Below are 27,138 nucleotides of genomic sequence, written 5' to 3' on the forward strand. Positions count from 1 at the left end.
GTCTTGTTTTTCCTTTTAAGAACCCTGTGGACAAAGTATCACATTTGACAGTCAGTATTTTGAGCGATCTATTTCCGTGTTCCTTCCCCATTTGAGGCTTCCCTCACCCATGCAAATGGTGTCATATGCTTTCTTGTCTTCGTTTGCTTTGAATATCTGTTTTGTTGACAGAGGGAAAGAAAGACGTGGTAGCTAGCACTAAGTGTTGCTTCGACAACAACATCAGCACAGTGCTAGTTACCATGGCTTTCCTCTTGCTTCAGCTGTACAGGTGACAGCACATTAGAAGTGCTAAATGTGATCGTGTTACATGCCTAACAAAAGCTCTTGGGTGTAAGTCGGAAGCTCTTGGGATGTAATCATCTACTGATTATTCCTTGATTTTGCACTACTAATGATAGTCAAAACCTTTCATGACATACCCAATACTCACATGATCCATGACCCATGACAGATAAAATTGTACAGTGCTGGACAAAAGTTCACGAAGCACGGTCTGGCGCATTCCTTCCTCAGAATGACATTCTAGCAGCAAATGGGACCATACAGACTTACAGGCATGGGCCTAGGTAAACCAGTCACCTGTTTGTAAGTCCGTACTGTACCACTCACTGCTAGCATGTCACTCCGAGGGAGGAATATGCCGGAGCATATTCCGTAAACTTTTGTCCAGCACTGTACACATGCAAATATGGGATGGTGAATGAAATTCATGTTTCGAAAAAGCTTAGTTTGGGACACTGGCAGTCAACATGGACTCTGTACATGACTTATAAATAGGCCCTTGTGTTTTCTTTATTTTTTATTTTTTTTAACTCTAGGGACAAAAATCTGGTTTTATTTGAAGAGCTATAAAACAGGGCAAAGTCTGGCGACAATGGGTGGAGGAGCAGATTTCCGGGTGAAAGCACCTCACACATTTCAGATGAGCACGAGCAACTGTGCTGAATGCATAGTGCTTAGAGTTCTCCAGCATCCATATTGGTTGCTGAATTTGCACTTTGCCAAGTTTGTATTCAGAGATTTCCGGGTTTACCGCAATTGGCGATAATGTAAATCGGGGATAAAAACGGGTATGACCAGGTTTGACTCTACTTATAAACCTACGTACCACTCTGACTGTAATTGCTGAGATCATGCTGGTAACGAAAACAGCACAAAATTCGAAATTGGTAAATTCAGGTAACTGGCGGCATCATATAGCAAACACAAGAGTAATGGTCAAAATAGTGTAGGAATGCTGACGTATGGAGCAACGCAACACAGAGATGCACAGTTTATGGGTAGAGGTGTGCGCAGGTGCAGATATCTGCACTACATCTTGATTTGCGGATAGAAATATAACGATACAAGGGAAGGGCGCAGGCTATCTCATATAGATCTATAAAGAGACCTGAGAACTTACGTGTGTCGTCTTCTGTGTCTGTGTCTCCGTCTTCTTCATAGAAATATGACATTTTGAAATCTGCATTGATAAAGTGCAGATTAACATTGCACCGCACACTTCTGTGGTGCGCATGGACATAAGCATTTTATCTGCTAAGAAGCATTAGTGTGTCTGCCAGTGTCCCCCAGGTGAAGCCATAACTGAGACCACAAAGTGAATTCTAAGTGGTGTCAAAGCGTCATCCCTTGCATTGCTGTACAGTGCTGGATGACGCTTTGACACCAGTTAGAATTCACTTTGTGGTCTCAGTTATGGCTTCACCTGGGGGACACTGGCAGACAACAGTTTACGGAACACGCTCCACTGCGTTCCTTCCTCAGAGTGACACACTAGCAGTGAATGGGACCGTACGGACTTGCAGACATGTGCCTAGGTAAACCCAGGCACCTGTTTGCAAGGTCGTACAGTACCATTCACTGCTAGCACGTCACTCTGAGGAAGGGATGTGCCGGAGCGTGTTCCGTAAACTTTTGTCCAGCACTGTACCTTTAACTGCCTTTTATTGAACAATGGCGGATGACATAATGTTCCTCAGTAGTTTGCATGTTGAAAAGTGAAAACATTTGTAACGTATCATTTTCGTCTTGTGTATTTTTTACCACAAGTACAATGACCGTGGAAATATTCAATGTCTGCATGGATGCCCCTACGTCAACTAGTGCGGTCGTGGATGTTACATGCGAGGGTACCGTGCGGATGTGGGATACTGTCAGTGTTATCTGTGGTCACTTCTTGTAATGGGCGCTGTTGTGCAATATCATTCAGGAATATTGAAGTGCGACAACAGGGGGCCAACTCGTCGTGATTCCATAGCAAGCGTTAGACACATTACTTCACCTGTGACTCGTAGCGAAGGCCATTGCAATGTTTATTTGAAATCCCAGCCAAATAAAACCGTTCTCACGTGCCGTTGCATGACATTTGGTATGCCCCAACTTGAAAATAGTGATAACACTTGAGTTCAAGATTGAGGACCTGTCAAGTCCCTCAGGTTTCTAGTACCTGGTATGCTTCTACAGTGTTGTTCAGTCAGTTGCTCAGTTCTAAGTGCTAGCAGCTGAAGTGTGTTCATGCTTTGGCAATGTACTCTGCTTTTGCAACATGTTCAGTATAACACCCAATCCCCCTCCACCCAGTGGGGGGGACTTTACCCAAATTCTCCCTGAACTGAATTCAAAATTTATGCTGCCCATATTCACAAACATTTGATTGCCTTTGTGCACTTAAAACTTTATTAGGAGGCACAAGCAAGTGTAAACAAGTGATCTAGATAGCATATCTGTCTGGCCATTGGACAGGTTCAATCCATGGCATATTTCTGTCAAGAACCTTCTTTCTTGAATTGGTTAGTAGCCTCTAGTTGTGATACAGTACCTAGACGGTAGAATTACACAACAATATTTGGTTAAAACTGAGCTGAAGAAAGCAACATCAGAGTCCAGTAAAGACCTTGTTAATAATAGGACTTGAGGTGACAAACTTTGATGGTCAAGGAATGCTACTGTAGATTACTTGTATGCAGTGCGTTAGTCTGTTGCACATTAAAATTCATAATTGTACGCTACTCTGTAACCCTTAATTTTGGTCTAGACATCAGGGAATTGTTGGAAAGGAGGGGGGGGGGGGGCTCATAAATGCAGGCTATGTGGTGAATAATATGTATGATTGGGAAAGGGCACAAAAAAGGACGACACATACTAACAGCTTGTTTAGCTGTTGGTGTTGTGTCGTCCTTTTATGTGCCCAAGCTCGGGCATCCCCCAATTGTTGTACGGGGTTAAGCAAGGAAACTTCTGACTTATACATGAGGGGGAAACACAAACCCCAGAGTATACGTGTGACAGTGTTTTTCCAGTTTTTGAGCCCTTTTCAGGTTACTACACTATTGACAAAAGTGAACTGGTGCAGACAAGCTGGTACATGAATGCAAAGTAAGACTCGAGACGAGGAGTACATTGTCTTTGTCTCGGGTTTACTTCGCAGTTACTACATTATCCTAGACTAAACGGGCTTTTCTGTGAGGTTAGTGCAGTCAATAGTGGCCATTAATTATTAAAATCAGCACAAGGTGACAACGTTACTTCGTTTATTTACCGTTAACCCATAACTTAGGTGTACAAAACCGTGATACAAGTTCATTTCTCCTTTTTATCGCTTAACAATTTGTTGTGGAGCTTTGTAACTTCTGGATCAAACAGGTCGAAGAGGAGTTGTCCTTTCTCGTCGAACCAGCTGGCGATGGACTTCTCCAATGTCGTCTCACGCGTCTTCTTTGTCTTGCCATCCTTATATTGCATTAGCAGGTGGTACATATCGTCATAACGCTTGAGACAGGAGCTCACAGTCCATACACTGTCGGGGTCGATACCGGTTGGGTCCTTTTGTATCGCCACCAAGAAAATGCCTTTCTCGAGGAATGTAGTGTATAATGTCAGCACGCCCATGAGGACGAAGTATGACAGCACACAAAGTATAAGCACGGGCTTAGATTCGGGAAAAGGGAAAAAGTAATCCCAAACCAGTGCAAACATGGCAGCACCGACAGCAATGGTGCAGATGGCAAGTCTGCCGTCTGCTAGCCGGTGGCTCTCCACGTACTTGAATTTTTCGGTCATTACTTTCTTTACGGCGTCGTCCAAGGCGTTGCGCACAGCGGATCCGTCCCACTTGTCAACTTTGACAGGTTTATCTTCGGATTTGTCCATACTTGACGCGTCACCGGAGTCCTGCGTGCGCTTCGACGCCATGGCGAACCGGAATGATGACGCGCGCCTTGTTGCGTTGGGCATGCCGGGTGTGAAAATATTTACGTTACCAGAGCTTAAACTGGCGTTTCGATTCAGAAAAACAGAAATAATGTGCACAGTACTGTCCAGCGGGAAGACACGTGTGTGTTACGCACTTTCGACACGTTCCATGCTCACGCAAGGAACGCTACGGTCGCGTGATGGCGGGCGAAAGTGTTCTTGATTTGTGCGCGTTGAGTTCAAAGAAGCTTGCTGTATTCCTTGACTTCTTTCTTTTTTGAAACCAGAATGGAAACTTTGGATGACGCGATGTCGATAACACGTCCCAGTATTCACCCAGTTGTTTCTTGGATAGACTTTTTACTGAATGACAACTTGTTAGCGCAACATCTTTCTGAAGAAAAGCCGGGTGAGTTACGTTATGCACACAACTCAAGAAGTCCACAGGTTTCAACTGAAATATGCAGTTATGCATGCAGTTGCAAACAGAGGGATGACATAAACAGCCTTTACACATGTTTGTGAACAGTCCAAGTTGACAAGAGGTTTATTTCTAACTCGACTGTCTCATTCTTTGATGGAGTGGATATGTAGTCTGCAGGCGTCTACGGTGGGACAGGGGGGCAACTGCCCCCCCGTAAGCCCCTAAAGGGGCGCAAAAAAGACACCTTTTGGGAAGTAAGAATAAGGGGGCGCAAATCCCCCCCCCCCCCCCCCCGGGGTGCGAAACGTACGCGCGTACGTACGCGAACGTACTGATTCATGGTAAAGTTATTGCAGGAATGTAATTAATAGTTGCAGCTGCTACACAAAAGATGGAAAAAAAAGCAACCAAATTATAGAGACTACATTTGTAGTACCTGCACACAGCAGGATGATGACCATTTGCTGTGTGTTGGCACAAAAGCAACTATGATCACCTTTGCTCAAATTGGTTGAGTTTTCCTCCGACTTGGTGACGTATCGAGCCCACATCCAGGGCCAGCATCTACTTTTTGCTTGTGGGGGGGACAGGTGGGAAATATGCCCCCCCCCCCTTATTCTTGATTTTTTGTCTCTTTTCTGTCGTCCTAAGGCGGCTTCTTCCTGTGTGTAGGTTAAGCATGATAGCAGCGCGCAAAATACACGGACACAGGGAAGAGAGACGAACAATTCCTCAGCGTAACTGTTTGTCTTCCTTCTGTGTGTCTGTGGTCTGTGTGCGATCCCCACCCCACCATATTCGGTGACACCCACCTCACATTCTGTTCTGTGCACCCCTTATGAGTGGGGGGGAGGAATTTGTGATGTCATCTTTGGACACGTGTTGCCAATGATGTATATTTTACAATGTAACTATCAGGTAACATAACTAATCGGACATCTTGTGTGATTATCCTAACAACAAAATTCCCAGTTTACTGAATCTGTGCTCAGTGTCTTGTAACTAAAAAATTGGGACTTCAAACACATGGCTATTATGATGTGATGTGTGAGAGAGTGCACAGCTTTTTTTTAAAGAGGGCTCTTCTAAAAGGTATGGGTTGCTTCGTGTGAGAGTAGAGATAGGGTGCAGACAAGCTGGTACTTCATCAGGATGTAGGAAAACCGAGAGGCACGGACAAAAAGGGGACAACACACATGTTGAGAATCTGTATGTGTGTGTTGTCCCCTTTTTGTCCATGCCTCTCAGTCTTCCTACACCATGATTCTTTCGCTTCTGTAGAATATGCTATTATTCTTCACTGAGTTTACGGCTGGCTGGTATGATCCGCCAGAAAATATAGGGAATAAATTGACTAAGATTCATGGCAAAGTGTGTATCACTTTTGTCCTCATGGAGAAGCAAAATTGTCTTTCAACACTGCAAAAATAAAGCCTAATCCATGTTTTTCGGTGACCACCAGCTCCCGTGGCATAGTGGTTAGGATGATCGCTTTCCACGCCGAGACCGGGAGGTGACACGGGTTCGAATCCTGTCACCGGCTGTGCTGTCTGAGGTTTTCCCTGGGTTTTCCGAAGACTTCCCCGACGAATGTCGGCTCAGTTCCCCCTGAAGTTGGCCCAGGACGCACACTAACCCCACTGTCCCCCACTCCTTCCTGCTGTCCTCTCTCTATCTGTCCACATCTGTACACTGCTCATAGCCACAGTTGCTTCGCGGCGCTAACATGGAATTTAAAAAAAAAAGTTTTTCGGTGACCAAACACAAAATCAGCATTTTTCTACGGCAAATGGAACCCTAGGATCCCTGACCATCGTCGACATCATTTCTCTGTTTTCTGTTAACAGTTTTCTCCTTCTACAGGGTATCCCAGAAAACGTGTCATTGAATTATAATAAAAAACTACACCACCGATAGTCGAACATCATGCTCTACGGAGCTCCCACAGGATAGCGCACGATGAATTTTTCAGCACAATCTGTCCGCGCAGTCCGATGAAAGGAGGTTGGAAACCCAGCCCACCCCGGCATCGCAGGAAGAGATAACACAGACATGGCTTATCGCGTCCGACTTTCGCTGGGATAATGCTTTCTCTCTCCCAATTTTGGGAACTGTTCCTTTTTCTACTATCACTCTGTGGGCTGGCTTTGGAACCTCCTTTCGTCGGACTGCGAGTGATTGCACTCAAAAAGTCATCGCGCTTTATGGTCCAAAAAGCATGATGTTCGGCTATTTTTTCCGATGGGATAGCTCGTGAATATCACTGTCCATTATCATGAATTTGAGTGAATTCGGCACACTCATCATATTGGTGGGGTAAAAAAGTGACCTTTACTTGGCAAATTTCAGAGTTCAGTTCGCAAATATTTACATAATTAAACTTACGATACATGATATTCACATCAGGAGGTGGCAAAAACCTAGTAAGAACAAATGCCGTTGACCGCATGATTCTAGGTGCCGTGTTTTTTTTATTATAATTCAATGACACGTTTTCTGGGACACCCTGTATATATATAGCGATATTGCCCAGTGATGGGCTCTTAGTAAATGTGCACAAGCTTTTAGTTATATTGACTACCTCAAAGATTTGTAAACACTTGGATAGTTTTACAATGCTTTTTAACTCTTGTGTATACTTGACTTTTTATTTCTCTTTTTTCCTTCATTATTTTCAATTTACACTGGTTTGTTTGTTCATCCTCTGCTGTTGGGCATGTCATGGCTGCAGTCGCTTTTGTGCCAAAAAACTCAAATCTTGATTGTCACAATTTCCTTTCTGACTCCTCCACATTGACAACCACAAAGGAGGCACTGAAACTTCCTGTGGAAAGTACTGCCCACAGGCACATCCATCATTGGATCGTCATCATGAAACACAAAGCTGGATTACAGCTTCAGAGAAGGGAAGAGTTGCTTTTCGTGTGATGCTTACAATTTCTGCTTATTTCTGTTTCAGATCCCTCAGCTTGTGAGCTGGTCATACAGTTCCTTTCAAGTGCAAATGCTGTTCCTCCCTCGGGTCAGAACAATAACAATGGGTCAAGCACACCATCCACCGTTATTGCACTAGATGGAGCAAACATAGACTCTGGGAAGTGTAAGTAGTGTGTCCCCAACTTCATTTTTTTGCATAGAGTACATGATAGTACCAACTGGGCAAATTGCCTGTGCTATGCTTGTAATCATCCTTGCACTATGTGCTACAGATCTGGTTTGTTTGCCTGATTGTGAGCTTTACTTTTGTACGGACATCAAATGTGAATACCTGTTCTTACTTTGCAGGCAGTCCTGAAGAAGATACGACCGTAAAAAAACTGCTTCCTTTGAAGCTTCTTGCACTGAAGACCGCAGCTTTCCTTGGATGGAATTTAGATGTCTTAGAAAACAAGTAAGGATAAATGTGGTTGCTTCACCTTGTCGTGGTTGTGATAATCGCAGGCAAGACTTCAATACTGGTGAAGATGGGCAAATATGCAGTGATAAAACAGAAAACACAGCAAAGCCTCCAAGGTTGTGTGCACACTGGAAAAATTGGAAAATCCAGTCTTCTCGGGAGCTCTCAAACTATATTATTTCAAACTGTTTGTGTTTATCTGTGTATATCACAGTGATTTCTTATGTATTGATTGGGACACGATTGTCTGAAATCTCCAGCCAGTGGCTGAGCGGTCCCCTATTGGCGGTGTAATGCACAAAGGAACTTTAGGGCTGTTGCAGCAAAGTTTTGCACAGCGCCATTTCGGGCCCATGCGGCCACGGCTCCAAACAGTAGCGAGTTTCATCAGCAGGTTCTGCGTGGTGTTTCAAGCGGTATGCATCAAGGAGAGCTACAAAACCTGTAAGAAATCCACAGAAAAAATGCGGTGCATCTTGCCAAGTGCAAACAACTCGAGACCAAGTATTCGAAAGTGCCACGTCGTCTGCTAAGCTGCCGCACGTTGCATATTTTGGGGAGCAGACGTTGCTGCTCAGTCGCGCCACCTGGCCCACAGAAACGGGTCTATACCAATATAGTCTCCACCATGTCGCATAGTCTAAGGCCATGCACCGCCACCTGTCGAAAGAGATAATCGTCGGACACTCGGCGACGTCTGCTAGCAAGAGCAGTTGAGCACGGCCTCCCCTCGGGGAGGGTATTGGTATAGTTCTTCATGCGCGACATCGCCGATTGGTGATTGCTACGCCGTGGGCTGGAGATTCCAGACACTACAAATGCTCTTGAAACTTTATTGGCTAAACCATAACGAAAAAAAAAAGTCATAGCCGAGAGCCAGAAACATCCAAAAGGCAGATGCCCATACACACAGGTGCTGGATGCCTCCTCGACCATGACAATATTATGACCTCGATCATGACATGCTCTTAGCAATACATAGTATGTCTTTTTTTCAGCCAGTGCAACGAATGCATGAAATCTACCATATGAAAATCCAACTGTTTCGCATGACTTGCACAAATGCAGCACGTACACATGATCATTGTCAATACAAAGATTATCTTTGAGTCTCATTTTTTGGTTATGACTCGGGATTTACATGTTGAGGATGTGAATGCATGAAGTGCACCACAAGCACAAGCGTTAGCTTTAAGTTGGGATTGTGTTTGTTAGATGTATGTGTCACTTAACAATGTGGCAATCTGTCAGTCAATCTATTAAAATCTGCCTCATCACAGACGTTCCTTCTGGTTGATGTACAGTACAAGATTTAGATTGATAAGGTGGCATAGAGGCAGGCAAGCCGGTGGGCTAAATCTATTGAAGATGAAGCCAGAATTTGAATGAACACTGAGGGACAAAAAAAGAAAAAATTTCTGTTTGCCCAAACTCAAGTTTCATCTTAATGGAACGGCTTTGTTTGAACTTTTACTGCATATGTACAGTGCGTAACACCCACGACACATGATGACACGTCTTAAAGTGGCACTGAATAGGTATACAAGGTGCACTTTTTTGTTGTTGTTGTTGCTCTGTGCCACGTTCCTGATTTTGAACGTTTTCAAAAAATTGTTCCGTCCAAACTGCCTCCAAACCGACACAATCTTCACTACACTCTTTTGCACTAATTTCCCACCCTGCAATGCCCTGATGACAGTAGCCGCACTGGGGTAGTTCGCATTCATGTCACGCATTCATTACTCCACTTTTTTGAATTGAGCATGAAGATTACCCAAGCAGAGGTAGCATTTTTCATGGAATTTGGGAGCATATGGCCATAGCATACTAATCCAAGCAAAATTGCTCGGTTTTTCATAAGATGTTCACAAAAAACTGCTACTCGGAAACCAGTGACTTGCCAAAGCGCGCTTACTGAAATTTGCGTTTGCGGGACTGTTTGCTTCACCCAAGGGTCCTCCCTCCGAGACAAGAAAAACACACTCCACAATCACACCTCTTGTACTAATCACATGTCTCACAGCCACCAGTTACTGATAGCAGTAGACCCTCGATTGGAATCAAATTCTGTGATGCTCTTTCCACTTCACTTCGGTTAAGGTGCAGCCAACAGCTCCTATGATGCAAATTTCAGCCAGTGACAGATATTTGGGTCAGAGTTTTGTGGAAGTCTTATTTTAAAAAAAAACTGAGATTTTGTTTAGAATAGTGTGTTGTGGCAATATACTAAATTAATGGCAAACACTCGAGCGTAGTTAATAAAATGTGCCTAATGTGTGAAACACATGGAAAGTACTATGGTTTGTGAATGTGCATGGTTTTGCAGCCTGTTTTTAAGAATGAAATACTAACACTTTCTCTCTGAGTGCCCTGTGCACATGGCCCATAGGCGAGCTGCGCTAGAGCTTTGGAGCGACGCGAGCGCCAGGCTGTGGCGGGAGCGCGCATATATCTGCTGTCGCGGTGGCAATAGCTCTTTTCTGTTTCTCTGGCTCGTTAGCTGTCATGTCTACTGCATTCTCTGTTTGTCGAATTCTTCGTATGTTGTGCCATGGAAAATGAAAATCCTAATCGATGGTCGTTGAGAAGCAACTATTGCTGCACAACAAACAATGGATACGCTATGATATCCACGCCTCCTGTAACCCGTTTCTCGGAAAGCCACACGGGAAGGATCGGAGATAACACAACACAACACTCATTGAATTGAATAAGTTCTTCTACGCCTAGAAATTATTTCACGGTGAGGAGAGTACAAACTTTTAAACACGTGTTGCAGCTGAGTGAAAAATGGGTACCAACGAAGAGAACTGTCGTATGCAGTGTGTCGGTAACAAGGCGAGCGATTTTGCAAATAGCCCTTTTTATATATCCACGGCCTCTCCTAATACGTACTGCCAAGCACATCACGACGTGGATGCAGCTGACAGGAGGCATCGAATGACAGGAGGCATGTTACTATTCATTTAAAAAATGTACGGTGGCTGGGCTACATATTTCTAAATCATTGTGAACTGTGGCTTCCTGAAGCATGTGCAAAAAAGGCTATGTAATTCTCAGTGACGAGGATTTCCGGGGACATGTACAGACATGGAGTCAATGATCATCCGCCGTCAATGAACGCCGTGTTAGTCATGCCACCCCTCTCAGAGGGGCACCTCAATTTAGTGAAGGTAACATGGACCTGGCATGCCATATATAACAAGTAATGATACATATATAAATAAAAATATGTAAATACACGTAAATGTACAGAATACTCGAATTCTGGTCACACTTGTGCCCTACATGGGCGACATATTCCACATGTGCTCTGTCCTGATGAATTTGCTTAGCCTTGAGCTAAAGCAATATTTTTGTTTAGTATTTTAGTGTAGGGAATAGGAGTTGTTAGTATGGCAGATGCCCAATATGCGGAACACTGTACGATATGGATTTTTCCATTTCGTGCACTGCCGGTCTCGGTTGCTCAGGTAGTAGCATGTAGAGCTTTGCTGAGCACCCCAGGTGCTCAAAATTGTCCGCAGCCCTATACCTGGCTACACGTGCAGCATGCAGCTAGTCATGCTGCAGACCCCCCTTACGTGTAGGTTTCCCAATTATTATTAGTATGTCAACTCATGTAAGCCAAAAAAATCAGCATAGAAGATTTCAACCATACCTAAGCGCAAACAACACACTCTCCTCAATGAAAAAATGGCTAAGAAGCAAGCGAGCTGGTGAAGATGATGCATAATGTAAAAACCCCGAGACTAGGGAACACGAAGGGACAGACACAAACACGAAATCGTGTTTGTGTCTGTCCCTTCGTGTTCCCTAGTCTCGGGGTTTTTACATTATGCAACACTCTCCTCGTCGCTCTACAACATGACTATGCACGCACTCTACGCGAGGGGTGCTGTAGCACAATAACTAGTGGCGCCTCTAGCGAAGCGCAGGTCGCCTATAGACAAAACACATGCATGGTCCATTAAATTATTTATACCATAGTGTGTATTGTATAGCACTGAGTTGGCATCTTCAAGGTATGGAGGTAGAACGCACATAGTGTATTCTCAAAATGTTGTTGAAGGAGACCCATTCTTAGTTACCTAAAAGCTGATACAGTCAACCCTCGATTTATGAACCTTCGATTTATGAATTTCCTCGTTTTATGAACACGAGCACGGGGAACCAAACTTTTTCCATTCATTTTTTTCTCGTTTTATGAACCTCGATATTCGAATAATTAACGGAATTTCTGGGAACCAACTAGGACTTGCCCAGCGTTTTTGCCCTCAATTTATGAACGGATCGTTGCGAGGTCAACAGAAACCTTCGAAGGGATAATTCCGTGGTCTTATGAATGACGCCTGAATGGACAAAACGTTTTCCAGGTATTGCACCCTCGGTTCTTAACCCCCCGAAATCCGAACAACAAACGGGTTTTCCAGGGTCGCACAAGGTGCGACCAAGTGTTCCTGACCTCAGTTGATGAATAAGGTGGTCGCTGTCACCCGGAGATTAAAAAGGTTAAAAATCCCGGAGGAAATCCGAGACCAGTCCAGTGCGAATGTGGTGACATCTCTTCTTTCCAAGATTGACATCGCGGAGAGCATGGTCCAAAGCAAAATTAAACAATTTAGTACAGTCAAACTCCTTTACAACGAAACTCAGGGGACTGCAAAAAAAATTTGCAGTAAAGGTATTTTCGTTAAAAAGGATGTCCATTATTGGACCTATAGGGCTCCAGCGGGACAGCAAAAAAATTTGCTGTAGTGGTATTTTCGCTAAAAAGGTGTTCCCTATAAAGGAGTTTGACTGTATTGCATAATAAACAGAGTGTGAATGCGCTAACGTCTGTTCTTTGTGAGATTGATACACCAGAAGGCATGGTCAAAAGCAAAATTGCACACTATATGGCATTATAAACACAATCCCAACTCGTAAATACTGTTCCATTTGCTCGATAGTACTCAGTTAACTGAATTTTCGATTTATGAATCCCTCGATTTATGAACGATTTTTCGGGGAACCGAGGGTGTTCATAAATCGAGGGTTGACTGTATTTGCTCTTCGTTATTATGGATTTCCACTGGAGAGGTTTAATCTTGAATGTCTCTCTGTAGGCTACCAATATCAATGCAACACATGTTAATCGAAGAACTCCAGCGAGCAGCAGGCTGCGGAGAGCTGGAAAATGAAGCCAAACTTACAAACCCTGATGCAGCATTCGCTCATATTCTGAAATGCCGTTGGACCCTCCGAACTGCTATTCGTTCTCGAGTCCCTGTCCGTGGGCAGAAGGGCCTTGCAGTTCAGATGTGAGTAGGCATAAATGCAAACACTACCTCGTCTCACTCCTTGTGCTGGTGTACTTTTTTGGTATGTAATGTGTGATGTTGATAAGCACACTGTATTGCTGAAGAACAGTCACTTTGTCTGTTAATCTACTTTGGTTCTCACCTAATTCTTTTCCATCTTGACCACACGCAATGCTTTACAGCCCTGGTCAAGTGGACCCCACACAAGTTCCTCCTGAAATGCTAGAGTCTCTTACAAAGAAGGTACGCATGGCAGTGCAGTGAGCTCTTCTTGGTTTGTGCATGGACCTTAAAGTAGCACAGAAGTCAGTTTTAACACCCAGTTTTCTTCCTATAAAACTGTTAAGTAGGCCAGTAAGGTGCACCATGCCAAGTAATTTACACCACAGAGTCATAATTATCGCAGAAATTGAATTTAAAATCCGCCGCAAAAAGCGACCGTGCGCAACGGTGGTGAAGAGCAGTACCAGCCTGTGATCTGCCTGGGACCTCGCACTGACGCTATAAGGAGAACGCTCGCTGATTGGCCTAGAGAAATGTTATTTGCTACTCCGCTGGCGTCTGCTACTCGGCTGTTCGGGGTTCTGATAAAGCCTTTCTGTTTGCTCGGTAATGCTTCGGCCGCTCCTTCTATCCACAATTCTCCGGGAGAACTGGCAAAACAGGTTTACGGCGGCAAAGGGACAAGACGCTGACCCCCACTGACCGGCGAACCAGAACGAGTCTTCTTATACCGTCATCGGTGACGTGCCATCATACCTCCTCATCCTCGTTATAGCTGTAGTCATAGGCGCCGACTGCGGGGGGGCGCGAGGGCCCTTGCCCCCCCGGAACATAAACTAGGGGGGGCGCCGCCTCCCCGGGAAGTCCCGCTAAGAGACTGACACCAACCTTTGGAGCTCGACGCGCCCGGGTCAAAAGAGCGAAGAGGCACCAACCCAAAAATGCATCTTGCAATTTGTAAAATATGTAAAATATGTATCCGCCCACTATACTCATTATCACAGTAGAAGGTGAGGCGAGGAAACACAGAGGATGACACAACACATAGCCTGAATTTCGCCCAAAGCAATCAGGTCAATGAAACGAAGCAGTCGAAACGGTACCAGCAGCTGCCAGTGAGGTGTAACGGTAGGATCTTCGGAACGCATATTCGTTGGGAGCGGGTTCAACTCCCGCTGCTCCATTTCATTGACCATATTCATTATATTGCGCGCATTTCGGGTCAAACACCGGGGATTCAATACATTTTGTTCTTTTTGCACTCAGTTTTCAAAGGCGTAATGCCTTCAGTTGTGCACATGTCTCTCTGTTTTTTTCTTTTGTTCTGTTTTTTCTGTTCTTCCTTCCTCTTATTTCTATACCAGTTCTGCATACATCATAGGATCCCGCCAGAGTGTGTGATTCTTCAGCTTCAGTTCTGTGTTCTTCATTTTTCTCTTCTCTTTCCATCTTTTTGTTTTCTTATTTTCTTTGCCTTCACTTTTTTTTGGAATAACAAGCCGACATCCCATCTGGCTTACCGTTCCTTTCTTATTTTTTCTTAATTAACATATCCCCCCCCCCCCGCGCCAGAGTACTTACTTCGCGGTGCGCCCTTGCCCCCTCCGGGAAAATGAAAACTCACCGCCTCTGGCTGTAGTGGCGAGTTATGGGGTGAACGCGCGGAGCTATGTCTATGTGAGTTTTTTTCTGGGAAAGAAATTGCACACATCAAAACCTATTCGGTACAATGACACACACACTTTCGTCAGATGTCTTAATCTGAAATTTTTTTGGATGGCCCTCTGTACTCCTTTGAAGGGGTTGCAAGACCATTTCCAAGCTTTTGAAGGAAGGATGCTGTAAATATTGATTTATTTGTACTAAATATGCACATCAAAACACTATTTTTCTGCGATTCCGCATTACAAAGTTATTGCACTCGAATGGTCGCCAGCTGCGTGAGCTACTTTGTTGCTCTCAACTCTTCTCCTTCTCACCTGCTTTTGGAGTTACGCTTTAGCGTGGAGAAAGGAAGCGCAAATTTTTCCTTTTCATGATGATGTAGGCGGTTGTAAAGAGGGAGCCAGGCACCGGAGAACGGCCTTCGGTGTGGTGACCTGCGGGTACGTACTTCGGGCAAGCACACACAGATAAAATGTCACTTCCCGTGTGTCTGCCGACGTCTCTCAGCACAGTTCGGAGCCACCGTCAACAGTGGCTTTAAAGAATCGCAGTCTTAAAAAACTGAACAGTTAAAAAATGGTTCAAATCAGCAATGTGACTTTGCTTGTTGAATCCATGGAAGCCTATGAAACGGAGCCATACGTTGAGTGGCTTACATGTGGTTTCTCAACCCCTTTAATAACAGCGATATGTTGAGGTTCTCAGACATTGCACATGTTATTGCATGTCTGCATTGTATAGAGAATGTGGCATCAGAGTTCCTTATGATTTGTCATCTTCTGGTCAGTGTGAAGAAGAATCAACTTCAGCAGCTGACTGGTTAGAGGTTCTATTGGGACGCAAGGTGCCAGTTCGTATACCAACAGTGGCTTCCTTCAGAGTGATCAAAAGTGATGTGATTGACCAGACACATGACTGGCATAATGGTATTCCTGCCGCTCAGGATGACATCTCTTGCCAGGTAGGGGACGCTTCATGAAAGTCTGTTTTACAGTAATATGCAATGTGTAATATTCTGTTTTTGCACATCTTTCCACGAGGTATCTTATGAACTGGCATGCTTCAACTTCTTCAAGGAAAGGTATCAGCACGCAAGCCAACTCTTTGAAGCTGCACTTAGCTTATACCCTAAGGTAATGTCGCTAACCTCGTTAGTTGAAGGTGATCATGAACTATTAATGCTGTTACAAGCTAGTCTGTGTTGTTCATGATAGTAGATAATTGTTTGAAAGTACTTTTTATTTTGCACTCCAGGTAAAAAAGCGAGTAGTCACCCACCTGGATATTGAATCACTGAAAGGTTACTGTCTTGCTTGCCGTACTTCTGCTGCTACCAAGCGATCGATGAGCCTGTTGGACAAACTGAAGGCTTCTGTGGCTTCCAATTTCAAGGTATGCTACTCTTGCATTACTCAGAAATGCTCCTAGAGTTCCAGGGGCTCCACAGAGCTTTGTTGATGCCACTGGAAGGGCGTTGCGAAGTGAAGACTGCACCATTAAGAATTTACTGAATGAAAAATCTTTTCTTTTGCATGGACAGGTAATCAGTTCTAAGTTTGAAGTAAATAATAATTTCCTAGCCTAGTAGTTCCGCTATCTCTGTATTAACAAATTATAACATTTCCAGCACGAGGATGACACAGTAGACAGCCAGGCTAGCAGTTTTGCCTTACTGAAGCGAAGGGTTACGATCAATATGGATTAGTATTAGCACAGTGATGTGCAAAAAAACGAAGGGTGTCAAAATTTTGACAAAATGCCGACATTAACTAACGATATGTTCATAACATGTTGACAGGATGTTCATAAATGAATAATCATGGGATAAAGGAAGTAGTAAAACAAAAGAACAGACTGTTGATTTTTCTTCACCACATTTTTTTGTATAACGATTGCAATTATATTATAGTTCAGTTGCTGGTTCCAGGCAGTTTAAAATACAGCCCATTGAACAAAGCTAAACAAAGCTTTGGGAAAATGATTGTTGTGACAGTGTACTCGCCTCTTTAATCTGTCCCAAATCTCTAGTATATTACATTGTATATTAGGTTGTTGTCATGTCTTGTACGAGCATTCATTCTTTTTGTTTTATTATTTATTTTTTCGTGTAGCTCATGGTTGCTCGTGGGCACCCAAGCAAAAATGAAGAATTGTACTGAATGGAAATACTATTGTGTTGTGGTGGCAGAGCATTCATGATATAATGGCATAGTTAAGCTAACTTTAAAATAAAGGTGTAAAAAGGGAACAAACAAAACGATCTTGTCCAGGCACACCTAACCCCTTGTGTCATGCTGAAATGAACTGCTGTTTCCAGGGTGTGGTGTCTATTCTTTTGGAGGATAATGTCAAACGGGAAATCCCTCTGTATGAAAGAGAAGCAGTAGAGCTGAGAGCTGAACAGCAACTTGGGCCAAAGTTAGTGTGTTTGATTTGTATTCTACTCATTTGCACTACTGTGATACATTTAGAGATAGAAAGCTTATGCTTTAATGAAGGAATATGTACACATTTTGCTGCAGTTGCTTTGCATCAGGTACACTTGTGGAGGGCATATACAAAATGTTGAGTGTACACTTCATAACCAGAACACCTTAGTTAAAGCCACTTAAGGTGTAGCAGTGGCAATGGCAATACAATGATTTTAGAGCTCCCTTCTTGGAGAGCAAGTTTTTTCAGGACTCTTCTTCCAAATTCTGATGCACGCTGACAAACAATGACAAACATGCTGACAACAACGAAATGGGCGTTGATGTGCTTCCATGCTGCTGATCGAATTTCAGGCATGGGCTCTGGCCCTTCGCTTTTACTTACAGCTTTCTGACTTTGCACAACAGTCTTCACAAGAGATCTCTCTTGTGGAGGCCATGTTGCATGTCGTGCAACTTCCTCGTGCCACCTTCTCAAATGCAGGTGGTGTAACTTCTCTGTTTTGTTTTTCAAAGAAAGAAATGGATGTACTTCTGTAGGTGTACCCTGACCTGAGAGCAAGAAAGATTGTGCAATTTCCCTCTTCTCTACAGCCATCGTCGTCTGCTTCCTGTCGCCACTTTCCAAACCCCCCTTGCAGACACCTTGGTGTACCAAGCTGCCGAACAGTAGCATGCTTACCTTTCCTTCCTCAAATGCTTATTCCCCCTCCCCCTCCATACACATACAGACACTGCCAAGTACACCATTCTGCATCATGATATACAATGTAACAGCTCCAGCTGCATCATAACAATAAAATAAATCTCCTGCCCATGGGCCCCTATATGTGACATTATACCTAAAAACACAATCTTTATGCCTTGACTTCTTTTTACTGCCATCTCAGCAAGCACTTATTTTTTTCGGTAGTAAAATAATACAGTACACTGATTTTATAAAGCTAATTATTTTTGTCCAAATTTACCGTTAAATACAGTTTGCCGTAAAAAGACATCCAAAGTGATGTGTGTTTCTCTGTGTATGTAATGCGACACAATGGCCATACGTATGCTACCTATGTTAGCATTATGGGTAGAGAGTTTCCGTCACATGAAACAAACTCCAAGGTAGTCACACATTCACAGTCGCTGCCATAATACAAATGCTCCGCAATACAGATAAAGTGCCTTTTGTAGTCACTGTAACAAATGTTGTGCTGCATAGCGCATATAGTCTGGCCTTCCATTTTCAGTACTAATTGTAGAGAGAGCACTGGAAAGATGTACACATAGTTTAGTAACAGTGGTTCTTAAAATGCATCTGATAATGATGGCCTCAAATGTGTATGTTTCCGTGACAACAGAAGCGAAAATATGCTGCAAAGCTGTTTACCTGATATTGCAGTGTGTACCAAAAAAAATGCTGAATTCGACTGAGATTTACGTATACAGTCAATCCTCGATTTATGAACCTTCGATTTATGAATTCCCTCGTTTTATGAACAGGAGCACGAGGATTCCAAACTTTTTACATGGGTTTTTCCCTCATTTTATGAACCTCGATATCCAAATAATGAATGGAATTTCTGGGAACGAACTAGGAGTTGCCCAGCGTTTTTGCTCTCAATTTATGAAAGGATCGTTCCGAGGTCAACAGAAACCTTCAAAGGGATTATTCCATGGTCTTATGAATGACGCCGGAACGGACGAAACTTTTTCCAGGTATTGCACCCTCGGTTTTTAAACCCTCGAAAACCGAATAGCAAACGGGTTTTCCAGGGACGCAATAGGGGGACCAAGTGTTCCTGACCTCAATTTATGAATGAGGTGGCCGCAGTCGGCAGGGAAACTATGGGGTCAGAAGGATTTCAGAGCATACTAGTGACGTGGTCCCCGTCCATGTCAGCTATTGTGCGAATTATATGTTGCATTATAAACGCAATCCCAACTCTCAAATGCTGTTCCATCTGCTCGATAGTACTCACCTAACGGAATTTTCGATTTATGAATCCCTCGATTTATGAACGATTTTTCAGGGAACCGAGGGTGTTCATAAATCGAGGGTGGACTGTATTCATTGGAGTGCCGCCATAATCACGATATAAAATTCTGCTGCAGAGCATGCTGAGCCCCTAGTGAGCGTCGCCTTGCCGCCGCAACAAACCATGGAAATGATGCACATTGTTCCTCCTGTTGGAGTTCGTACCGTTCATTTCGCTGTTGTTTTGCGATCCGAGGTTTATTTCCATGACAAAAAATTTTTGCATGCTGGTCGCGCGAGTCACAGACAGACAGCACAGACACAGAGTCAAACATCAACTGAAGTGTATTACAAAGACAACCCTACCAAGTCTGGCCCCCAAATCCTTCCGAAGGAAGGTGACCTCATTCTCTCCAGGGGTGAGAGACTTGCTGCTCGCGTTGTTGGTTGTCTCCTCTTGCATTCGCTCAGCTTATGTTTAATCAAATCCAATGGACTATTCGCTGCGAAATGGACCTATACGTGGCGAAACTGTCACCTTTCTGGTGTGGATAACACTTTGGCCGATGTTTGGAGTTGATGGATCTCTGATGGATCTCTAGTGTATATTCACTGGAAGATCACTTTTTCTGCAATCGTATGATACTGTTCAGTTCCCCAATGCTCCACCCACTGCACTAAACGCTGAATAAGCGTGTAAAAGCAGACGGCACATCCACACTATGGTAGTTCATCGTTTCTCCGCAGCGTACCGACGCCGTTCTGTCCTGGAGCAAATAGTCTGTCGATTTCAAAGACGGAAAACTGCTGTGAATCCGTCTAGGCCGTGAGGACGCGCTCCGCGGTTAATCGTGTGGGGCTCATAATCATAAAAAATGTGCCCATCCGTACACCGTACTCACAAAGTACTGATGACACCATAATTCTGCGTAAAGCTTACACCTCATTTGGTCCTTTTCTTGCAATCGCCAGATTTCATTTCTGTTCTCCTTTAAATTATCGAGCAAAAGCATGCTACATCATGGCTTCACTTTTGTAAATAACAATGTAGTGCAACACTTTTCCTTCTTTTTAATTTTTGGTTTCTTTTTGTATATGTTTCTTTCATACAATTACATTGTACATTGTACTCTGGTATGCCTTCTTATCCCATAAGTATCATGGTTTAATATTGGACTGCTATTCACCCATTCTTATCATCTCGTATTCAAGTTTGAAATGCACTTCCGCAAGAAGGAGTTAATCAGTTCAACCACAATAAATTTAGATTCATGTGATCCTTTTTTTATCCTTCTTGGTTAACAAGTTAGACTTGTACTTTCCAGTGACTTCCTCATGTAATGTGTCTTTGCGGTAATAAAATGAAGTGAGTGAAAATAAACTTTATTTGTTTCTACACTATCTTTTAGTTTGGACATCCCCACACAAATATCCTTGTGCAATTCTATCCGAAGGGTGATAAGTGGAGATACTTTTGTAACTGGCATGCAAGTTAACTTCGCTGCCATGGACAAAGGATGCATTATTGTCCTGAATGAAGTAAGTCGTACTGTAGCATGGATGTTGCAGAACAGTCAAATTCTTCATGCTTCCTTCCTGTTTTAGGCACTTCATGCGGTTGTGCCATCTCTAAACGAAAAAGAAATGAGGTACCTGAGGAACTTTGTTGGGTGAGTCCCACACAACACTTTGCTCTGTCATATTTCAACCAATTTGCAAAAAAGTTTATGCTTTATGTTTGCATTAAATGTTGCAACATTGCTTCATACAGTTGCTCAGCCAGAGGACAAGTGTGGATGGAGTGTTGCTAAAAATTTGTGAAGCTGCCAGTAATAGAGTGATGTCCGTGTTTTAATGTAGAATCATGCTTTGTGAACCCTTAACTGGCAACTGCTTGCAGAATGTCTCTCCTTCTGGTTGAATGAAAACTGTTCAGTTTGAATCCAGCACCAGCGCCAAAAAATAATAATATTCACGGTGGAGATAGTGGCAGTGATGTCCACACCAGTTGCTGACAAGTTGTCAGTATAGCAAAGAGCTCATTCTTACGGAACCAATTACTCTAATTTTCGTTTCGCTACGTGAATATCGTTGACTAAATTCAACCCTCATGCCTCTTAGGTTGATGAGTGTAAAAAGATTCTACATTTGAGATGCAGTGGATCTAAATATATTTGTGACCATCTAACTCTTTCAGCTACATCTGTAATATGTCACCAGACATTGCTAAGACCCTGACATGTTCAGGGGTGATCAGGAAATACTTTCCAATGGAAGAGGTCGTACCTCCTAATGAGTTGCCACCAAAGATTCCTGCTGACAAGCTATCTTTCTCAGGTGAATAGGTTGCAAACTGTTCTTGCGGTTTGTGAGCGAGTTTCTTGAAATACAAATAAGCATAATATGTCTCGTAAAACTTGTGAAACATTCCTTTTTGTACATGCAGAGAACGTTGCAACAAATACTGTCAGGATGGAACGTGCTCTGATTGCTTCTCATGATCCTGATGAGATTGTGTCATTGATAAAGTACCTGCAGAACATGACTCCACCTGTCAAGCTGCCTTCATTAAACTCTCATGTTAGTATCCTCTCATCATTGCAATTCCTTCAAATCATGAACAACATTCATGTGGGATGTGCAGTGTAAGGTAGATGCCTGTCTTGCTTGAAGTTTATTAGGGGAGTACACGGGGATGAACTCGTGAAAAATTACAAAAACAAAACTTATTTTCTGGAAATAACACTTTTGGTGAGAAAAATCTATCTTCTATATGATCCCAATGTATTTTTGTCCAAATCTGCCCCAAAGTGCCCCCCCTCATGGTACGCCCATGATCTCAACCCCGAGGAACAGCAGAACCCCTACGAGTATCTGCTTTGCGAAGTCGCGACGTTGAACTCTGTACTCAGTAAGACGTTATGCCCAAAAGTTCGAAACCGGGAATCTCCCTAGTTCCGGGAACCAGGTTTGCACAAGCTACGAAGATGACCCTGGACTCTGAGAATTGCGGCACAATTGCAGATCAGTGGTTATTACCACAGCAAGAGGGGAGCAGAGTGTATGAGGTGAACCTCAGCTGGCTATCCAAGCTAACAAAAGCATTGAACAAGGGCCTTGACAGACTTTTGGTCAAAGGCAAAAGTAGCCAAAGTGCATCAAACAAAGAGCCAGGAGGGCAAGAGAACCTGTGCTAAAAAGGACACCCTTTAGTGCTCTAGTGCTGGAGCCTACCAATTTGCCGTAAAAATAGTGTGAAACTTTGCAATTCATTTTTCTTAAAGCAACTTTTCGCTCTACCTGCGCCGCTTGTGAAACTGATATCTTCACAACACCTTTGTCTATATTGATGCGGTCTGTTTTCTTACAATCACTGAACCTTCCTGGAGGTCCTGACATTCTTATATTTCAGGTAAATCAATTTATCATTTATGCTATTGTCATATGCTTCTATGCCAGATGCGTCAGTTGCACCCTCATGCAGAAAAGTGAAAACAAAAAATTGTCATTGTGGAAACTTAAAAAGCTAAGAATGTCACGACCTCAACCATACATTTGCGAATACACTCCAAGTTCAAGCAGTCTTTTACCACATTTTTCAAACTCTGCAGGCGTTTCACAAAATGCAAAGATTTTGTTATTTGTAAAAATTTGTAAACGAAATTGAAATCATTTCATTTTTTTCTGGTTAATTCATTTTGAGGGCATTATCAACATCTGTGCAGATTTTCATCACGATCGATCAAGAAACAAACACGTTTGTGTTGATCTCCACGTCCCCCCTTATCTCAACAAGGAAGCATCTGCCTCATCTTTTTCGTTTCACTTGGGGTACACATCTTTGCACTTTTGCTCTTTTCAGTGGAAATTAGCAAGAAGTCTAAGGGACTTCCACAGGGGGCTACCCCCTCAGTGGCAGGATCGCATGTATGTGCTCCTTGCAAAGGCTCTAGAGCTCCGAGCACTCAAGGTATGTGTATGCAGATGGCTTTAGTTTTCTGCAGGTTTTTATGCGTCACAATTTTTACATTTACTTCAAAGCATACACAAGGAGGAATACATACACAATTTATGTCTAATTTTAGTTGATTTTCATGCCATACACACATTTCCTTTCCATCTGCATTTTTGGACTTGCTTGATACTTTCCCATGGATTTCAAGATACAGTAGAACCTCATTAATTCGAAGTCGTCTGGACGTCGGAAATTTTTTTCTTTAAGCGAATCTGGGCACATGGTGAAGGAAAATATATTTATTTGCCAAAAAACTCACTTATCTTCGTCTGCCACTTTCCGAAATTGACATCGCACGTCACCGTTCGTTCAAGATAGGCTATAAAGTTCATCATATTGCTGTGTGCACTGTTGTCTTATACAAAGTTGCATACAACATTCTGATTCTAAACTTGCACCCAGTTGGTGCAAGCAAGAACTTCCAAAAACGAGGGCGTGCATGCAGGTTCATCGGTTCATCGCAGCTGTCGTCACTCTGTTCACTTGTGCGAGCCGTGCTCAAAACGATGTCCCCCATGAGAGTTGCGGCACAGGTCTGTTCTGTGTCTTCTATCCTAGCGTACTCTTCGAAAGCCACCAACACCTCCTCAGAGCTTGCATCACCTGCAGGAGCTTGCAGCACGTTGCAGATCTTGCGGCTGCAATGATCGCCACTTTTTCTTTCATTGTCAGCATCTTCTACTTCACCCACGTGCTGTCTCCATAGCCCATAAGCAAGAAGTGGACTTCGAAATGGATCTCAACAACAGCACGAAATGAAAGCAAGCCCAAACATGGTCCGCATAATCTGTAATGGCACAGCTGGGATGCTCGATGGCAAGGAGCGAGGAGGTTGTGCGTTCCTCCGCGTGACTGGCAGCTGGGAAAAGGAAGTCGACAAGGGAGCAAGCACATGGTTTTTATGGCGGGTGGTTGCGTGGGTTGGAAGTTGATGGTAGATGAAGAAGTACGGTAGGAAACTTACGAATTAAGCGGGATACGGGCCAGTCTTCATCGAATTATGCGGTCACATTGCAACGCATGAAGACTGGACCACAGCAATCCTTCAATTAACCGGAATTTCGAGTTAAGCGAGATCGAATTAGTGAGTTTCTCCTGTATATCATATGCATAGCTTTTTTGGGTGATGTGTGCTTCTCCTTGTGCGGAGTGTTTGCGAAAAGAATTTGAAGAAAATGTATGTGTTGGTAGATACCTGTTCTGTGCCACAGTTTAATAACATTATGTGAACTAATTAGAGGTCCAAATTATTTGAGAACATGTGCATGTCCATTTCCGCACATGTGTTATACAGCCAGGCGGACATCCTGTAGGACAGCGTATGCAACTACTGGACGACTAATTAGCTAGAGTTCGTTAATTAACTTATTAATGAGATGTTTTCTGGGAAATGCGAGATAGCAGAATCGGAGCCAGTCATTATTCAAATCCACCGTCCTTATTAAACACCCTGTGAAGCGAACATTCTTCGAGATATAGATTGTCAAATTTGGCTATGCAAATGAGCCGAAACTAGAACTATGCGCCTTTCGAATGCAGAAAGGCAGCTTTTGAGGTTCACCTGAAAGAAACAGTCACGCCATAGTTTAAAAAGGGGGGAAAGATTCAACATATATCTGTGTGTCATTCTTGATCAACGTGATCTTTGGCATCATGTAATGCTTGTACATGTCACACAAAACAAGATTATTCAGACTAGACCATTTGCTAGGCCAGTTGTACAAGCACATTTCTCTTCATGCGTGTGCTCCTTGTACTGGACCAGAAAACAAAGTCGATTGCGTGTGTGGAGCTAAAGGTTCTGGGGCTTGTCCTGAATCCGGAGACAAGTATTGGCCTTAATAACTGCTGCACTGTACTTTCCACCACCACATTGACACACAAAAACTCTGTATCTGCTTTGCTTTACTCTCGCAGCTGTATTGTGCATCCTTGGTGCTGCTGCGAACTATTGAAGCTGAGCTAATGCCACAGTGGCGGCGCCTGGCATCCATATTGCTGTCAGAAATTCGGCATACAGAAATGCTTCAGGCAGCAGCTAACATACAGACTCTCTACCAGAACTCAGCTCGGCGTAGTGAAGTGGTGGATATTGCACGAACAGCTGTGCTCGCATACTACAAGGAGTCTGAAAAAGGAGGTAATTTTTTTTTATTTGCACTGTAGCTCTAAGGTAGTTCAGTTACAATTTGCTGGCTACAAACTGTTACAAACTGCATAGTTCTATAAGTCGTCTTTGCGCCATAAAAAAAAAAACTCACTCACTCACTCAAACTGCACAGCCCCTGCTGTGCGTGCATTTTTGTGTGAAATGCTGGCCCCCTATTTCAATATAATTCGAATACAGACAGGTGCTGCCATTGGCTCCTATGCAGAAACTCCTGGTAAATCTGGAGCAAGTGATATGCTGTGTGTGGACATGACCTTTGACTTCAGTGTTGGAAGTGTTCAGTGTTTATAACTTCAGTAGCAATGAAGACTGTTATAAATCTGTAGTTTTTGCATTGCTACCTACGATCCTTCACTGTACCTCACAAATGTCTTGTACTGACGTTTTTAGTTTTAGCATTTTTTAGCATTTAGTTTAGCACTTTCCCTCAACCTTTCAAATTAATGAAAGATAAAGAAGTGAAACTATAGTTCATAAAGTATATGGACAAAATGACAAAGCTAAAATTAGGGTCATCACATTAGTCACTGACAATGTGCAACCACAGTTTTCAACCCAAAATTCAAAAAGTAGCCATTTGCATATAGGTACTCTATTTCTATATTTTCTTACAAATTGTATTGAAGATGGAAATTTTTTTCATTATATTCATTAATGCCGTGAAAGTGTGTGATGCTGCATAAGGTAAATAGGGACTTCCTGGTATGTTTGATTTGTCATCTTAACTACATTGGTATTTACTTGATTTCATTGGATCGATCAAATTGGAACATCAGTATCCAAACTACAGTTGCCACCATTTGTAGTTTTTATGTGAGTGGGAATGAATGACATGAAATTACGTTCTCTATCCAGGTTCCAACCTCTGTAAGTAATACTTATATCGAAAACTTCAAAAATTGACCATTGTTATTCGACTGTTGTGTCAATATTAGAAAACTGAAGTCTTACAAATTGACAGTTGCAAGTGAAGCAGAAACAGCTGTCAGGTTTGTCTCTGAACACCCCACACAGTCTTTACCTAATTTCAATATAATATCAATAATAATATCAATATCTTTACCTAATTTTTATCATACCTTCACTATTATGACATGTGCCGAGCTGCTGTTGCAGTTGTAATCTTGATGCAGTGCCATTGCACAAGAAAGTGTATGTATAGAGAGTGATGCCTAGTGTGCACTGTTAAGGCTATTCATCTGATAAGGGTTTCTGCATAAGTGCAACATTGATTTCATTGTTGCCTGAATGTTGTACATCCCAATGCCATTTTCAAGCTTTTAATAAATATACACTGTGGCACTTGGGACTGTTTTTTGTGTCGGTGGTGCTAACACTGTTCCACTCCTATCGCTGCAACATACCATTACGAGGCTGATTATTATTCTGTGGTGATTTTCTCACCAGATTTTTCGCCAAATCAAGACATGGCCGAGATTTGCTGTGTAACACTGCTTAACCTACAAGAGTGGGATGCTATACCAGAAGCAGATAAACCTCTCCGGGGTATTGCAGGCTTCCTCGAGGTTAGTTATTTTTTAGCCCAAATGATAACTGTTTTATTGTGTGAGCGGA

General features: G+C 43.0%; 2 protein-coding genes across 2 annotated transcripts in view; one reads left to right on the forward strand and one right to left on the reverse strand.

The window, feature by feature from the left end:
• Nucleotides 1-3,516: 3,516 nt before the first annotated feature.
• Nucleotides 3,517-4,358, reverse strand: LOC135378138 (signal peptidase complex subunit 2-like). The gene has a single exon (XM_064611042.1). The coding sequence runs from the start codon at nucleotides 4,234-4,236 to the stop codon at nucleotides 3,583-3,585; it is 654 nt and encodes a 217-aa protein (XP_064467112.1). The 5' UTR covers nucleotides 4,237-4,358; the 3' UTR covers nucleotides 3,517-3,582.
• LOC135378137 (integrator complex subunit 8-like) overlaps nucleotides 4,231-27,138 on the forward strand; it is a 30,897-nt gene continuing 7,989 nt past the window's right edge. Inside the window, exons 1-16 of the mRNA XM_064611041.1 lie at nucleotides 4,231-4,603; nucleotides 7,578-7,718; nucleotides 7,904-8,009; nucleotides 13,124-13,318; nucleotides 13,501-13,561; nucleotides 15,774-15,947; nucleotides 16,027-16,119; nucleotides 16,241-16,378; nucleotides 17,304-17,404; nucleotides 20,788-20,917; nucleotides 20,984-21,048; nucleotides 21,576-21,715; nucleotides 21,825-21,958; nucleotides 23,241-23,348; nucleotides 25,311-25,533; nucleotides 26,971-27,089. Of these exons, the coding sequence (XP_064467111.1) occupies nucleotides 4,483-4,603; nucleotides 7,578-7,718; nucleotides 7,904-8,009; nucleotides 13,124-13,318; nucleotides 13,501-13,561; nucleotides 15,774-15,947; nucleotides 16,027-16,119; nucleotides 16,241-16,378; nucleotides 17,304-17,404; nucleotides 20,788-20,917; nucleotides 20,984-21,048; nucleotides 21,576-21,715; nucleotides 21,825-21,958; nucleotides 23,241-23,348; nucleotides 25,311-25,533; nucleotides 26,971-27,089 (2,049 nt within the window). The 5' untranslated portion in view covers nucleotides 4,231-4,482. The remainder of the gene's footprint in view (nucleotides 4,604-7,577; nucleotides 7,719-7,903; nucleotides 8,010-13,123; nucleotides 13,319-13,500; nucleotides 13,562-15,773; nucleotides 15,948-16,026; nucleotides 16,120-16,240; nucleotides 16,379-17,303; nucleotides 17,405-20,787; nucleotides 20,918-20,983; nucleotides 21,049-21,575; nucleotides 21,716-21,824; nucleotides 21,959-23,240; nucleotides 23,349-25,310; nucleotides 25,534-26,970; nucleotides 27,090-27,138) is intronic.

Source organism: Ornithodoros turicata, chromosome 1 (assembly GCF_037126465.1).
Source record: "Ornithodoros turicata isolate Travis chromosome 1, ASM3712646v1, whole genome shotgun sequence".
In the NCBI taxonomy this organism is placed as follows: domain Eukaryota; kingdom Metazoa; phylum Arthropoda; class Arachnida; order Ixodida; family Argasidae; genus Ornithodoros; species Ornithodoros turicata.